Source organism: Fundulus heteroclitus, chromosome 12 (assembly GCF_011125445.2).
Source record: "Fundulus heteroclitus isolate FHET01 chromosome 12, MU-UCD_Fhet_4.1, whole genome shotgun sequence".
NCBI lineage: Eukaryota > Metazoa > Chordata > Actinopteri > Cyprinodontiformes > Fundulidae > Fundulus > Fundulus heteroclitus.
Window position 1 is genome coordinate 23,169,944 of NC_046372.1, and position 16,572 is coordinate 23,186,515.

General features: G+C 41.0%; 2 protein-coding genes across 2 annotated transcripts; one reads left to right on the forward strand and one right to left on the reverse strand.

Moving 5' to 3' along the window:
* Positions 1–3,429: 3,429 nt before the first annotated feature.
* On the reverse strand, positions 3,430–5,579 carry LOC105922611 (natterin-3). Its single transcript, XM_036144805.1, has 2 exons — positions 5,485–5,579; positions 3,430–4,673 (listed from the first exon to the last, which is right to left on the reverse strand). The coding sequence occupies exons 1-2, from the start codon at positions 5,558–5,560 to the stop codon at positions 3,586–3,588; spliced, it is 1,164 nt and encodes a 387-aa protein (XP_036000698.1). The 5' UTR covers positions 5,561–5,579; the 3' UTR covers positions 3,430–3,585.
* A 5,728-nt stretch (positions 5,580–11,307) lies between these two features.
* On the forward strand, positions 11,308–16,572 carry ptrh1 (peptidyl-tRNA hydrolase 1 homolog). Its single transcript, XM_012858505.3, has 6 exons — positions 11,308–11,626; positions 13,677–13,896; positions 14,311–14,410; positions 15,790–15,835; positions 15,994–16,227; positions 16,332–16,572. The coding sequence occupies exons 1-6, from the start codon at positions 11,438–11,440 to the stop codon at positions 16,350–16,352; spliced, it is 810 nt and encodes a 269-aa protein (XP_012713959.3). The 5' UTR covers positions 11,308–11,437; the 3' UTR covers positions 16,353–16,572.

A 16,572-nucleotide genomic window follows, 5' to 3' on the forward strand; every position in this document is an offset into this window, starting at 1 on the left:
CTGAAAATATCTTCAGGGGAAATCTTGTGTACAACATCGGAAACCAGCATTCTTTCACTCTTCTGGTAGCTTGTAAATAAAACTGACTTTATTGTGAATAAAATCAGAATAAAGTCAGTCTTTGATCAGACTGTAAATATAACAGGAATTTTGATATAAAATGTGAAAAGCTGCCATGTTTTTGTTTGTTTGTTTCCAACTAGGTGAAAATTCCAGTTCTACAAGTTTAGATTTAAAACTAGCTTTTGGCAAATATATTCAGAAACAGCAAACTTGAAAATATAGTTTAAAGCCAGGCAGATGTTTCATGTAGAACCTCCACATGGGAACATTGAAGCAGCTCAAGGTGAACATTTTGCATGTGTTAAAACATTCTGGATATTATAGCCAGAATGTTTTAACACATGCAAAATATAACATCTAGAAGTTTTGTTTTGGAAAGGTCTATGAATTTTAAATGATTGAATGAATTATAAATCATTGAATGTATTTATGAAATGTGTTTACCCGTTAACTGCCAAGGGCCCACCGGTTGGCCCTTGAGCCAACAGGGGTCAATAAGTTTCAGCCGAGACCGACAGATTCCCGTTTGACACTGTGATCCTTGAGCAAAGGTCAAGAACCCGATGAATGCCTCTTCAGAGCTGGGTGACTGAACGCTGATGAAGGAGTTTAACCATTTGATTTAGGCGTGTTGGAGAAGGGAAGCATCTAAAAACTGCAGGGCCGAAGCTCTGGGAGATTGGAGCCGATGAGAAAGTATTCCCTATAAGGCCTGTAAGCGCTGTCTGCTGAACCAGCAGCAGCAGGTTCAACCTTTAGATGCTGCTGTCCTTGATCTGCAAACCTCCACCTGCACTTTCTTCTTGCTGCTGCAGATAACAGCTCTCATTTTACTGAGCCGTTCTCAGAAAACCAGCCAGATCATTGTATCTGCCAGGATTTCTTATTAAGTACAGGGGGACTGAAGATTGCATGATGTCCAAAGATTGCTGATGACAAGATACAGAACAGGAACAAATTGATTAGATCTCCTGTAGCAGCGGGTCATTGATTACAGGAGACATGCAGTGAAAAGCTGCCGGCTGACGTGATTAAGAAAATGAAGAACCTTGAGACGGATGTTGTTCACCAGGTAAAGCCAAATCATTGACGATCTGACAGCGTCCTTGACCCAAACGGCTATTATCAGCCTGTGTGCCGATGAATGCAGTTCAAAGATCATTAATGGCCTAACAGGGTTTAAAAAGCATCTATTCAGTCAGATCTGACAAAGTTCAGAGCTGAGAAACATCACCTCCTATAGATCATCCAAGTTTTAAACATACATTTCATAAAGCCCACCGTTCTGTGGAAAAAATATGTTTTTTTTTTATCAGTTTGATGAATATTCTAATCCTACATGCTGTGTTTTCATTATATGTAACTGTGGTGTCTCTGCGTTTTGGGCCAGTGGGGCCAGACCCCACCAGATGTCGCTGTGGAGCTCTATGTTCACAATAATCAGTGGGACAGGATCATTCTTTATGAGAAATTTTGTAAAAGACGACTGATTGCCCTACCAATAAAGTTCTGTTCATCCGTGTTTATATATCTAAGTCTGCCAGAAAACTAACAAGCTCAGTAGCTAAATCCTCTCGAGGCGCCTTGATATTGGGGCAGACCCACCGTTAGTTTAAATAATGAACATCTGAAATCTCAGTGAGCATGCCCAGTACGCTCTTAGTAGACAACTGTGGGGCACAAACCAACGGCCCCAAGCTCGGATTGTCCAGTTAAAATCTGTAAATGCAAACATTACATTTAACCATCTAGTGTTGGTTGTCCTTGCTGGATCATTGAAGGATTGATGTGAATCTTTTCTGTTCAATTAATGGACTCTATTTTTTGATTTTATGTATAAAAATGTAATAACATTCGGTTTATGTAAAATTGCATTTCTAGTGTGTTGGTTTATGCTATTTTAAGTCAGGTTGTTTGCATCAGTTAGTTGCTGCTGACAGGTGTTGAGTTTTTGTGCCCCACTTAACATATCAGAGACACTGACCACTGATAAGTTAAAAATCATTGTAAGGGAATCAGTCTGTGAGAAATTATTCTATAGAATGCGTTTACTTTAGTTTATTGTGTTTCTGAAACCAGTTGACTTTTTAATAATAGCATAATTTATTGAAAATGACTATATATCCCATCTGGCCTGGGAACGCTTTAGTATCTCCTAGAATGAACTGGAGGATGTTGCTGCAGAGAGAGATGTCTAAGTCTCTCTCACATTAACCTAATTCCCCGCGACCCAATCTCGGATAAGAGGAAGATGATGGATGGGTTTAATTTGAGTAACCTGATTTGGTTATAATTTATGATATTTCAAATCATGCTAAACTGGACAAAAATAGACTGTAGATTTATGCTATTTCAACTTTTGTAATTTTTCTCTTCATAGTAGGTACACTTGGTCTGGCGTTCTGTTAGCTGTGACATCATCAGGGGAGGCAGATCATCCACTATTACCATCTAACATAGAAAGTACTCCTGGGTCAGTGTGAGCTTCTGTGCTTTCTGTGTCACTGAGCCTGGTTCTGCTGGAGGTTCTCCTCCCTGTTAAAGGGGAGTTTTCCTCTCCACTGTCGCTTCATGCATGCTCAGTATGAGGGATTGCTGCAAAGCCATCAACAATGCAGACGACTGTCCACTGTGGCTCTACGCTCTTTCAGGAGGAGTGAATGCTGCTTGGAGAGACTTGATGCAACCTGCAGGGTTTCCTTAGAGAGGAAACTTTCTGACCAACCTGGAGGATCTGATGGAACCTGACTTTGTTTTGAGATGACGTGTTGTGAAATGACAACTATTATTGTCTCTCTCCCTCAGCTCTCTGCTGTCATTGTCCTCAGCTTAGTCATTATTCATCTGCTCACTTACACCTTCTCTCCAAGCCTTCTCCAGTCCCTCTCCCTGTACATAAGCTGTCTGGTCTTCTCTTCCCATTTGCTGGTTCCACGGTTATTCCCTCTCTTGTTGTTCCTGTGGATTTTGTACCTCCCGTCTCCCTGTTCATCTGTGCCTGTAGTCTGTCTGTACGTTTATTTCATCTTAAAGATCAGCATCTGTGTTTGGGTCCTTCGACTTCCTGACCATGATATTGTATGATGTGGATTATCATGTAAAAACATTTATGAATACATATTTACATAGAAGGAAAAAAATGTGTGTTTCTGTCCATCTATCTATCTATCTATCTATCTATCTATCTATCTATCTATCTATCTATCTATCTATCTATCTATCTATCTATCTATCTATCTATCTATCTATCTATCTATCTATCTATCTATCTATCTATCTATCTATCTATCTATCTATCTCTGTGGTGCTCCAAAGTCAGGATTAATTGGATATTTATCATGTAGAAATACAAAATTGTGTTAAAGCTTGACTTTATTTGTGACTTGAAAAGACATTTTCAGACACCAGAAACAAACATTATTCACTTCTTTATTCAGCCAAACAACATGCGTACAACAGGTTTTTCATTGTGAATAATAATTTGAATAACGATCACAAACATTTAAAGGTGTCTCCACTCTTTCAGGGGCAGGGCTTAGCATCAGCCACAGGTTCACAACGATCCACGACGGCCCGGACTTCTCCGATCTGGACTCCATCGTAGGTCCCAGAGATGGAGGTCCACTGGGTCTCCCCGTTCTGGTACGTTCTGCTCAGCCGAGCAGTGAAGGGGATGTCAGCTTTAATCTTCCTCGCCTCCATTCGGACTTTGCAGGAGTGGTTCGGTTGAACTGAAAGCTCCACGGACACGGAGTGGCTGAGCGACTCCACCACCGTGGTTCCTCTGGAGAACTGCAGCGTCTTCTCTCCACTCAGCTCTACGCCAGCGGATCCGATAAGAGGGATCTTGGCTGTGATACTTCCTGTGATGCCCAGCATTGTGGATCGGCCGATGTTCCAGGTGGTCTCCACCTCTGAGGTCTTGGAGATGGTGACTGTTTTCTCGATGGCCTGGCACTCATTGTTGGTGACTCCGGAGATGCGCATGGTCTCAGGAGGATACTGAAAGAGGGCAACTTCGTCAATGCCATACTTGACGTCGGTGATGTGCTGGGTGTAGGCGTCCCTGTTGATGGTCAGGACCTGGTATTTTTTGTACCAGTACTCATCACCTTCCCAAGGCAGAAAGAAGGCCTCAAACTGAGAAACAACCTTTCCGAGACCATACTTGTTCTTCCCAACGTAGATGCCAACGCCAGCACAGGTTCTCACCGAATGCTGTGGCACAGAACCATAAGAATCTTCTTTCCACTCAAGAAACTCAAAGTTATCCTTGTTGGCCAGGATCTCAAATTCAGGGGCGTAGTACTCGCGATCTCCATAAGGGTATCGGCAGTACGGGCCAAGGCTGGGGTTGTAAAAACCAGCCTCACACTTGTACTTGCAGACGTAGTCGGTTCGCTCTGTGTAGCTGTTGTAGATGGCAACGGCACCATTGGGCAGAGAGCCATCCCAGGTAAGCCACTCCAGGTTCACATTATCACCGAAGACAAAGGACGAAGGTGTGTCCTGCTGCTGCTCCAAGCCCACTGGCGTTAGGGGACCAGGCACAACATGGCCGCTGCCCACTTTAGGAACCCGGTCCTCCAGCTCTGGGTTTAGCAAGGAAACTGTGTAAAAAAAGAATGACAATAAGCTTCATGGAGGTGGTTTAGTTGAAGGTTTGTATTTCATGTTTAGACTGTGATTTAATTTGTGTTCAGGTTTCAATCACATTATCCACTGGATAAAAATTATGCTTTTGTGCTTTATGAGTTCTGTAGCTACTTTTTAGTGATTGATCTTTCCTTCTTGGCAGTTTTAGTAATTTCATATTCAGAACAGACCTGGAACCAGTTACTACAACTTCTGTCTCACTATTTCCCAACTTGCCATGGTCATCTGCTTGTTGTAAAACATGTTACATCAGTGCTGTAAGTGAGCTGGTACGCACCAGTACACAGTACCAGCACTTTTTAATGTTATCCACAGAATACCAGGACTTTCTTCCAGCATTCGGCACATAGAAGACTTTTTCTGGCTTTTCCCAGCCGTCAGTACCCCCCAGACTTGAAACACGAGAGCGGCACTCTGAACTGCAACTTTGGAGAAGCAGCTTTTGATTTTTCTTTTCAGCTCATGTACATATCGGCCACATTTACTATAAAGTGGCCGATATAGTAAGTTACATGTTGTGGTTTCAAGTTTTAAACTCTGTATTCTACTCTTATAAAGACCGGTATAAAGATGTTAAACTATAACAGACGTGTTGGTACACACAACTTGTGCTTTGGTCTTACAATGGGATTCTCCTGTTTTCATTCATGCCAAAAAAAGTCTCACTAAATTATCAAACCTAAAAAGTTTCACTTAAGAAAACAAATGTAGAGAAAGGGACTCTAAGTTTCTTTCTGCAGGACTTTGACAGAAAAACATCGTCACCTTTTCTGTTCTGGACGCTCTTCTTCACAATGTCCTGCAGGCCGGCGGAGGAAACAGCCAGCAGGCCCGACAGCATCAGCAGCAAAGACAACTTCATCTGGAGAAAAAACAGACTTTTTAGTTCCTCATCAGATTCCGTTTTCTAAGCCTCCATTTTTCTTTTTATTGTGAGGGGAACATGACAAACAAGACCAGTAAGAAAAGGTGAAAGAACAGGAAGACAAAGAAAATGTGAGAACATATTATTGAAGTCCAATGTAGTCTATTAACCAGTGCAGTTTGTGTGCTGCATGATGTAGATGATAAATATGAAAATACCAATATATATAAAATATACAAAAATATGTAAAATCTGATAAGAATAAAATTAACTAACAACTACAACAACAAGGGCAATTTTTTTTTAAATTGCCGTATTACCATTGATTGTAGTAATTATGAAAAAAACAATTATTAATCATTACAAATTTTGAATAGCAAAAATAAATGAAAAAGTAAAACCGTCAATTAAATATAACAGTAAAATAGTAAATAAAAAAGGGCAGTTTTGTTTCTAGTTTCCATTTTGAGCAACTTTCAACATGGATGAAAATATGTTGAAATTGTGTTAGAAAAAGCAGACATTTGCCCTGGTTTTATTTTAATAATTGTAATTTTGTTTAAATGTTTAAACAAATAAAAAGAAATCTGTATAAGACTGACATTTTATTTATAGGAAATATCAAAGAGCTCAAGTTTTACAATGAATTTATGCCCAAAAGTATTTTTTAATTAAAAATCTTAATTTAATATATTTAAAGTTTAATTGCAACAGTAATGAAATTCTTGACTCTCAATATTTCTGTTATATTTGGAGTTAAAGTTGTTTGTATGTAATGTTTATTGAATTCTTCTGACTTCTGCATGAATGAATATCTCAATATTAACTATTACCCACTACAGTATCAGTGTATATATATATATATATATATATGCATATATGTATTTATTTAGTTATATATAATTAAAAATAAACTAAATTTGTTTAAAAGAAATGACAGAAATAACTAAATGAAGTTATTATTGTGTGATTAATCACTGGAAATAAAGAAATATCTCAAGAGTTTAAATAAGCAAACAAACATTTTGACCCAGTTGGTTGTAGTTTCTCTGGTTTTGAGGATACCTGAACCGTTTCTGAAGAACTGAAGGTAAAACAAGCTGAACAGAACTCACCTTTCCGGTCCCGTCCTCTCTGGTGAATCTGGCTCTGCTCTGACCTGAGTTTATATATCTGCTTTACGGCTCAGTCATAAAACAGCCATGACACTCTCACTGTGTCGGACTTAGACTAATAAACTGGTGCGCAAAGATTTCCTGATGGTTTGGGATTAATTTCTCAACATATGAAAAAAATTAATTTTTGCTTGTTCAACCAAGACTTTTGATTACAATCTTTTCACAGATTTTTAAACCCTTTATTCCCCTGCAGGCAGACATACTGAACATTATTCAGGCAGTTTCCAGCGGGGTTCTGTTGCGTGATTATTACCAACGAACGACTTACCTTCAGCAAAAAAAATTCTTAGGATCTTTGATGAAAATCTGATTCATTTTCAGACAGGACACAAAAGTGGAATTTTCACATATTAATTCAATTCATCTTATTTATAGCAATAAATGGCAACAAATGTCATTTCAAGTCTCATTTACAAAAAAAAAAAAAACTTTTTCAAATCAATTCTGTTACATTTGCGTAATTAATTTCAGTCCCAGTCTAACATTCAGTGCCATCACAGAGTTCTGTTTGATCCGGTCGAACAGAACCTACAGATTGAGCTCAGACACCCAGAGAAAACTCGAGGCCACAGAGGACAGCAGAGACTGGAATTTAATCTGAAACAACCTAAACATGCATGACAATTAGCGCCACACAAGCAGAAAAAAACAACATACAGCTGAAATATTAACATTAGCAGCAAAATGTGGAAATTTCTGCCCAATAATAGGAATGTGACGTTGTTGCTATTGGACGTGTCGGGAGTAGATGGTACTGCATGTTTATTTATTGTCTTCTGCCTACCCTAGATTAGTTGGTGGAAGCAACAGGTCCTGCAGGGAACCCCAGACCTCCATCTCCCCAGCATCATCCTGCAGCTCATTCTGGTGGATCCCAAGGCATTCCCAGGCCAGACGGGATATATAGTCCCTCCAGAAAGTCCTGGGTCTTCCCCAGGGGTCTCATCCGAGTGGGATGGGCCCAGAAAACCTCCAAAGTGAGACACCAAGGAGGCATCCTGATCAGACGTCCAAACCACCTGAACAGACCCCTTTCTATGTGGAAAAGCAGCGGCTCTACTTTGGGCCCTTCACCCCATCTCTTAGGCTGAGCCCACAGCCTTCTGAAGAAAGCTCATGTCAGAGATCTTGTATCCAGAATCTAGTTCTTTAGGTCCTGATCCAGACCTCGTGACTACAGGCCAGGAACGTAGAGAGAACAGTAAATCAAGAGCTCAGCTCTTTCCTCACAACAGAGCGCATTACTCCAGATGAAGCCACAACCTGTCTGTTCATCTCTCCTTCTGTCCTCCTATCACTGGTGGACAAACATCAAGATGCAAAACGTCCTCTTCTAGAGGCAGAGACTGGTCCCCGACCCAAAGGGGCAGTCGGCCTTTTTCCGGTCAAGGATCTCAGACTTAGAATAGAAAGACATCAAGAAGCAGATTCATAGCAGTTTGAGAAGAAAGCTCAGCTCCTGAAAAATGCCCAGAATCCTCCTTCCACCAAACTTTACACTTGGGACAATAATTCAGAGGAGTACCACCAAACCCAGACTGGTCCATCAGATTGTAGATGGAGAAGCATAAGTCATCCCTCCAGAGAACGCACCTCCATCGCTCTGAAGGCCACATGAAGCTTGGAGATCTGCAGCAGAAAGTTGGTGACCTCTGCCCTCTGTGCTCCTCCCGCTCCATCAGTTTACATGGCCGACCACTTCCTGACTGAGTCGCTGTCGTTTCCAGTCGTTTTCACCTTATTTTCACACCACTGACAGCTGACTGGGGAATATTTAAGAGCAGATTTCATGACTGGACGTGTTGCACAGGTGGCTTCCTGTCACAGAACCACACTGGAGTTCTCTGAGGTCCTGAGAGCGACCCGTTCCTTCAAAGACGTTCATAGAAACAGTCTGCAGACCAACCGGCTTGACTTGTTACCCCCGTGGCCATGAAGGTAACTGGACACCTGATGTTAGTAATTTGGATGGGAATGCTCTTGGTGATGTGGTGTATATACTGTATTGTTTCTATTAGCAATCAGCTCTCAGGTCTGAAACGTCAGCAGTCACATTAATGTTGAGCTTGATTGTCCTTCGTTAACATTCTTCATCTGTGACCTTGATCCCAGGACTCATCATAAAGTTTTGACAGATAAGATAAAGAAAGAGAGACACTTTGGGATTATCACCCTGACAGAAGATAGACTAATAAAGCAGTTTGTTAATCAGTTCGTTTTGACCTGCTATAACCACCGCTTTGTCAGCATTCAGCAGAGTTATTGCAGGGCACGTTATTGCAGGGTTTACAGGTAGCACAGACGGATTTAATGTTATTATCTAATATTTAGCTTCACCTGCTGGATATTTAAGACATTCACTAACTGACCAGTCTGTCCATAACGATTTTCATCATGTTGTTGTAATTCCAGAGGTTTCTAATTAGGTCGAGCGTACTTTTTAGATCACGTCAAATTCAGTTCCATCCAATAAAACCTTATTAATCCCAAAGGGAAATTAAATGTCTGTGTAACTCATGTTCTGCAGGTTTCTTCGCCGAGTTGTTCTAGATGGTGACGGCTGCAGGCAGGAGGATCTCCTGTAGCGGTCTGTCTTTGTCTCCCAGCGGATCTGGAGACGCCTCTGACTGAAGACTTGTTGATGTTGTACAGACTCATGAAGAAGATGCTCGAGGTTGTTTATAATGTTCTTCATTTTATAAAGAATACTTCTTTGCACAACCATCTCCAGAGGTTCTAGAGGAGAACCCAGAACAGAACCAGCCTGCTTTATCAGCTTGTTGAGCTTCTTTGAGTCAGTTGCTCTGATTCTTTTACCCCAGCAGATGATGGAGGAGGAGATCACGCTCTACACAACCGACTTCTGGAAGATCTGCAGCATCTTGCTACAAACCCTGAAGAATCTGAGCGTCCTCAGGAAGTCCAGTCTGCTCCGTACCTTCTTCTAGACGGCTTCACTGTTGTGTCTTCAGTCCAGGCTGTGGTCCAGGTGAACACCGAGGTATTTATACTCCTCCTCCACCTCCCCTTCTTCTCCCAGGATGGTAATAGTGTTGCTGCTATTCCTGTGTCTCCGGAAATCTACAATCATCTCCTTTGTTTTATTCAAGATGAGATGATTGTTTCCACATCATGACAGCTGTCTGTCCTCAGCCGGGTGTCCATATGTGATGTGTCCAATGATTTAGGGTCATCCGAGTATTTCTGTAGATACCAGGAGTCTTCTTGTACCTGAAGTCTGAGCTACAGGCTGAAAAAGGAGTAATGAGAGTACAGTCTCCTGTGGTGCTCATGGGCTGCCATCATATCATTTTTAGTCAATCAGCTCAGTTGAAGCATTTTTAAATTCAATGTCTAGTGTTTATTTTAATTTGTCTAGTAGGGTTTCATCAGAACCAGATGTGCATGAAAACTTTAATTAACTTCTGCATGCTCATTTACATTGATACTCGTCATTATTATAACTATAAAAGACTCAGGAGCAGAAAATCTACCAGTGTGACTTTGTTTTGTTGCCGATGGGGATAAATCACAGGCAGACGTAGCAGGAGGACTCGACCCCTTTCTCTAAAGGTTTAAGGTCAGTGGCTACATTGGTGAAAGGATAAGTTTATGTCAAGGTGAAGATGAAGAGGAAGAAGAGGTTCATGTATATTTAAGGGAATGAAGGATGATATTGGGGCAACAAATAAATTAGTTAGTTAGTTATGATTTTATATTACTTTTCTCTGTGTAATTTGTGTTGTTTCTTTTAATTATGATGACTGCTTTTACCATTTATTGTTTTTACATGTACAGTGACCTTGAGTGTTTTGAAAGGCGCTTGAAATAAAATGTATTATTATTATTATTTAGTTGTTAAAAAACACTCACATATGTGACGATTAGAATTGTAAAACTATACTGCATGTGCATCTGTCTCTAATTATTTAAATGTCAATTATTTATTGAAGACCCAGTGTAATAAATAATTATGGGAATAATTTTATTTTTTAAGAATTCATTATATGGTGAAATATTTTTTTCCTTTACTGTATTTATTGCAGCACATGCATTTATGTTATTTATGAATTTCTTTAATTTGTGAATTCATTTTCTCTATCAAACTCCATCAAAATCAAGTGGGCGGGGCTAAAACTGACCCTTATTTGGTCTGCAGTTTACTTATCAAATTTACCTAATTAAGTTCAGTTTGTTTATAAGCGGCAATGCACAACAAACTGAGACCCGGAGCGAACCCACGCATGCACAGGGAGAACATGCAGGCTGGGATTCAAACCCAGGATGTTCGTTGCTGCGAGGCAGCAGCACTACCAACTGCTCAGGGGCAATCCTTTTGCCCCTGAAATATTTTATGTTTTATTTATATTCATATTATATATTATGTGTATTATATTTATTTTTATGTATTATACATACATTTTCATCACATAATCATTCGTTTATTGAAATGCATCCCTTAGGGCCTCTTTTAAATGTTCTGTTCTTCCCTTCCATCTCCCAGACCCAAACTGAAAGTGCCATTTTCTGCCGCCACGCTAGATGGCGCTGTGGTTCCACGCAGAGAATGGAAGCCTGTCTGTTAGCTTCACCTTGACTAGCGGTGGTCAAAGCTTTGCGTTTTCTTCATGTTCTGATGAATTATTGAAACCGATCGCTTTAAATTTAAAGCCGAATGAGGACCGGATGGTTTTTCGGTAGATTCTGCTCGTTTTTCTCGCACTTCTTTGAGAAGCTGCCGAGCTTTGTCGCGATGAGGAGACTTTTAACCAGAATTATCAACAGAGTTCTGCTGGACGCGTCGTTTACCCCGGCGATGACTGGAGGTGAGGCGGAGATTCACACAGAGGGACGCAGAAAGCTGGTCAGTTTCATCCCTCCTCCTCTAAACTGGCTGCTTCCAGTCTGACACGTTTTAAATTAACTGTTATTTAAATAACTCACTGATCCAATGACAGCTATCAGCCCATCCAACCAAACCCCATTCAACAATCAGCGAATTAAGGAGTTTTGAAGGTTTCTATAATTGATGTGTGAAATACCTGGAATGTTTTTGAAAATCCCAATAATTTATACAACTGCATCACTTCGGCATAGGTTTATCTCACTTAATTACACAATTATGCAGGATATTATCTTTCTAATTACTGTTTCCGTTAGCCCGGACATAGACTTCCCTTAAAAAGTATTCGCATCCTTTGGTGTGATCTAACCACTGAGCTATATAATAGCTCAGTGGATCTAACCCTCTGGCCTCAAAGGTTCGTTAGAGAACGTCACTCAGAGAGGCTGAAGAAGACATAACCATGGATGCTTCAGATTTTTACCAGAAATGTTAAAAAGTATTCTTCCTCCACCTTATTTTCATGTATTTCTTCTTATTGGTCCATCTCATAAGTATTTCGAGCATCAGCTATTCTGTTGGAATAACAATAGATGTTCAAGACATATTTTGACTAAAAGTTAAAGTGTTTTTGGTGCATTAGCAGCATCAACACCCAGCATTCGTGTGAATTTAGGTATGATACCTAAATTTACACTAATGGTGGGTGACACGATAAAATTAATAACCTCTAATTAATTTAGCATCTGATTAATAGCAAAAAAATAAGTAATTTTTATTTTTGTTTAGTTCCTGTTTGATGAAAACAAGACATTAAAACATTGACCTAGTCAGTCTGCAGATGCTGAAGTTGGTATCACATTTGGTGCTTGAATAAAGGGCCGTTCCACTGCTTTTAGGGAGTCTGAAACACTATTAATTATCTTTAGCTCAGCATTTTGAACACTTGGACTGCTCAAACCTGGCCTGCTAGGAACCAAGAATTTGATATTCAGTGAGATCGTGTTCAGAGGAATTGTGCTGAAAGAAAATGTCCTGCAGATCCCAAAGTTATATTGTTGTTGATTGATTTAGGATTTCTTTGGCTAAAGTTTGAGATTAAAAGATGGTCTTGACCTGAGGTGGAGCACAGTGCTAATTAAAAATTCAGTTTTGTTCAGATGAAACGTTTTAAAGACAATAAATTTTGATCAATCTGCATTCAGGGTTCAGTCCAACATGGGGTTCAAAAATGTTCTCAAACATTTAAATACTTTGTCTTAAAAAACAGTGAAGTTTCTGTTCAGCTCACAAGGTGTGTTTTTAGGAATCTTGATGAGTAAAATAACTCTACATTTGATTCGTCTGAGGAGTTTAGAGTTTGAACTAGGATTTTTAAAATGTGTATAAAGGTCTTAAATGTTTATATTTGGTGAAATAACTTGATTGTTATTTCAGCTTTTAACTTTTTGTTCTTTGTCATTTTTCTCTTCATAGAAGGTACACCTGGTCTGGCGTTCTGTTAGCTGTGACATCATCAGGGGAGGCAGATCATCCACTATTACCATCTAACATAGAAAGTACTCCTGGGTCAATGTGAGCTTCTGAGCTTTCTGTGTCTCTGCTCTGTCTTCTCTAAGCCCCAGTGGGTCGAGGCAGATGAGCGTTCACACTGAGCCTGGTTCTGGTTCTGCTGGAGGTTCTCCTCCCTGTTAAAGGGGAGTTTTCCTCTCCACTGTCGCTTCATGCATGCTCAGTATGAGGGATTGCTGCAAAGCCATCAACAATGCAGACGACTGTCCACTGTGGCTCTACGCTCTTTCAGGAGGAGTGAATGCTGCTTGGAGAGACTTGATGCAACCTGCTGGGTTTCATTTTTTTTACAGAAAATATTAACTCCCTTCTGGTTTCATAAATTCATGAAAATGTTTTAAAGGAGAAATATTTCTGGAGAAATGGAGCAAAGACATTTATTTGATTAAATCCAGATGGAAAAATAGGGAACAGAGAGTCCCAGTTTTTAGGTCTTTGCTGCATCTAAAAACCCGACTGGTGCTGTCAGAGCTCAGCTCAGTTTCTGTGTGCCGGTCAGGTGGTGGGACTGGGGAACCCGGGGATGGAGGGTACCAGACACAGTGTGGGGATGGCGGTCCTCGGAGCGCTCGCCGCCCGGCTCGGTGTGGCCGACCGTTGGCACGGCGACCGCCACGTATCCGGTGAGGTCATCCTGTCGGAGGTCCAGCAAACCCGCTTGGTTCTGCTCCGTCCGAGGCTGCTGATGAACGTCAACGGGGTGTCGGTGGCCAAAGCAGGTGAGGTCATCTGTTGGGGGGGGAGGGGGCTGTCAATGGGCTCATTTAGCGTCTGTGTTTGGCCCTGATTGTTCTGTCCAGAGCACAGCTGGACTCAACGCTCATCATTTTATACAGAACGATACAAACATCAGAAATTTAGCGTCTCACTGTTCTGAACTCGGAATCAGTTTGGGTTTTATTCCCTTATTAACTGTTTTAAAGAGGTTTTCCATCAACAATTTTCTGATTAGAACTGAGAACTTCTTATGTTTTTTAGTTATTTCAGAAGAATTAACATTAGTTTTAATGTTTATGTGACTAGACTATTAGTTGTTTGTTTCTCTTTATTTTAGCTGGTTCTTCTAAAAGGATCAAGATACACAAAAGTTCAGTTTAAATTATTTGCACATGTTTGTTGATGTTCTTTTCCAGCTGGAAAATATGGCATCAGACCTGAGGACATCCTGCTGGTCCACGATGAACTGGACAAACCTTTGGGGAAAATCGCCATCAAGCATGGAGGAAGTGCCAGGTGGGCTTTCTCTCCTAATTTTCATAATCAAATACTAACTGTTGAATGATACAGGAAGTGATTATCGATGCTTGTTATAAAAAGTCCCTTTAGATCTATGACGGTAATTAACTGCACAGAAAATGGATAAAATATTGAGATCTGAAAGGCTCAGGAACATTTTACCTGCATCGTATGATGGCCAGCAGGGGGCAGTGGGGAGCTCAAAGATCAGCGTCTCTTCCATGGTTCAACTGAACAGCGACAGAACTGCAGTGATGAGATGCAGAGGTGGGCAGAGTAGCCTAAAACTGTACTAAATTGTAAGAATAGCTCTACTTCAACATATTTATATTCAAGTAAGAGTAAAAAGTAGTCAGCCAAGAAATTACTCAAGTCAAGAGTAAAAAAAATATTTAGTACGAAGGTTACTCAGGTACTGAGTAACTAATCATGGCAGCTGATGATTTTATATTTAAAAATAATGTAATCAGACAGACAAAAATGTAAAAGCAAATCCTGGTATGTTAAAGACAAAAGAAAAACTTTTCTAAATTATTGTTAAACTTGAAAGCAACACTTACATCAGTTATTGTAGTATTTTAGAACAGTAGTATTTTACTTCCAATAATAATATCTACTGTTTATGTGCATTCATCTGACCTCCAAGTGACTCAATGAGATCAGCAGGTAGAAAATAACATTAAAATAACAAAGTTTATGTACAAATAAGAAGTCTCACTTTAGCATAAACTCTAGTTTTTTTAACTCTCTGGTGCATTTTGGTTAAAACTAGTTTGTTCTTTATTAATTAAGGCGTTACTCACAGCAAGTAGAGCAGCCAGACATTTTACTCGGGTAAGAGTTGTATAATACTTGAGCAATAATACTCAAGTAAAAGTAAAAAGTACAGTGCAGTAAAACTACTCCTAAAAGTACATTTTGTTCCAAAAGTTACTCAAGTAAATGTAACTAGTTACTACTAAGGGTTTTTAAAGGCCTTCAGCTCCTTCTATCACCAGAGGATTAGTTGAGTCCTCGTTTCTGGGACAAAGTGGCGGTTGATCGCCGTCCAGGCTGGACGCTGTAGGACCGTCCCTGGTTCCTGATCTTGTTTGTGGCATTCCAGTACAGGAGCCCAAGTGTAGTTGGGGGGGTCGGGGTCAGCTCCGCCCCAATCGGAGGAGTTCCAGTACCTTAGTGTTTGTTTGGGTGGAGCAGGAGAAGGATAAATGTGGCCGTCGTCTGCAGTCCTGCAGGCGCTGCTCTGGTCTACCTTTAGGACAGAAGCAGGTGAGATCCTGGATGTCCAGGGTGAAAGGGAGCTACGAAGAGGAGCCACTGCTCCTCCACATGAAAAAGGTCAGCTGGTAACTCCAAACTCTTCTTCTTCTTCCCAGAGGCCACAACGGAGTGCGCTCTTGTGTCGACTGTCTTCAGACCGATGTAAGAAACTCCCAGCAGGACTTTCCATTGAACACAAACTCAGTTCTCTGACTCTTATCACCATAATAAACCAGAAGTAGGAAGAACAGACGGCAGAAATGTTTGACGCCTTCAGCTTTTGCCTCACAGACGCTCTTTCCTTCCTCCTCCTCCTCCAGGTGATGCTCAGACTCCGGGTCGGGATCGGCCGGCCGTCGGGGAAGACCTCTGTGGAGCGTCACGTCTTGAGTCGCTTTTCTTCCGAGGAGCAGAAGGTTCTGGAGTCTGTCCTGGTCCAGAGTGTGGACCTGCTCATCTCCCAGCTCTCACAGCAGGACTCCCCGTCCGCCCCCTCCTCACCAGCAGGGGGCAGAGCAGCAGCAGCAGCAGCACCGCAGAGGAAGCAGAAGGAGGTCTGAGGACCACCCAGCTGCTCAGATCTGAGGCTGCAGAGTTTGGCTGTTTTCCTCAGACGGCGGCAGGAATCAGAAACCTGACGTCTCTCCGTGTCTGGCAGGAGAAAGGAGGCCTCCTGTAAGCAGACAGGAAGCGCTGCAGCGGGAGGAGACACGGTTCCAGTGGGAAGAACCAGGAAGTCCATCAGAGGAGAAACATCCTCGGCTCAGATTGAGTCCTACAGTCTTTGTCCATCTCATGCTGTTTTTATGTCAGACGTTTGTTACAGAGAAATACATTTTTTCAGCCATGATGACCACAAGGTTTCTCTGGTTTAATAAATGATAAAAACAGTATAAAAA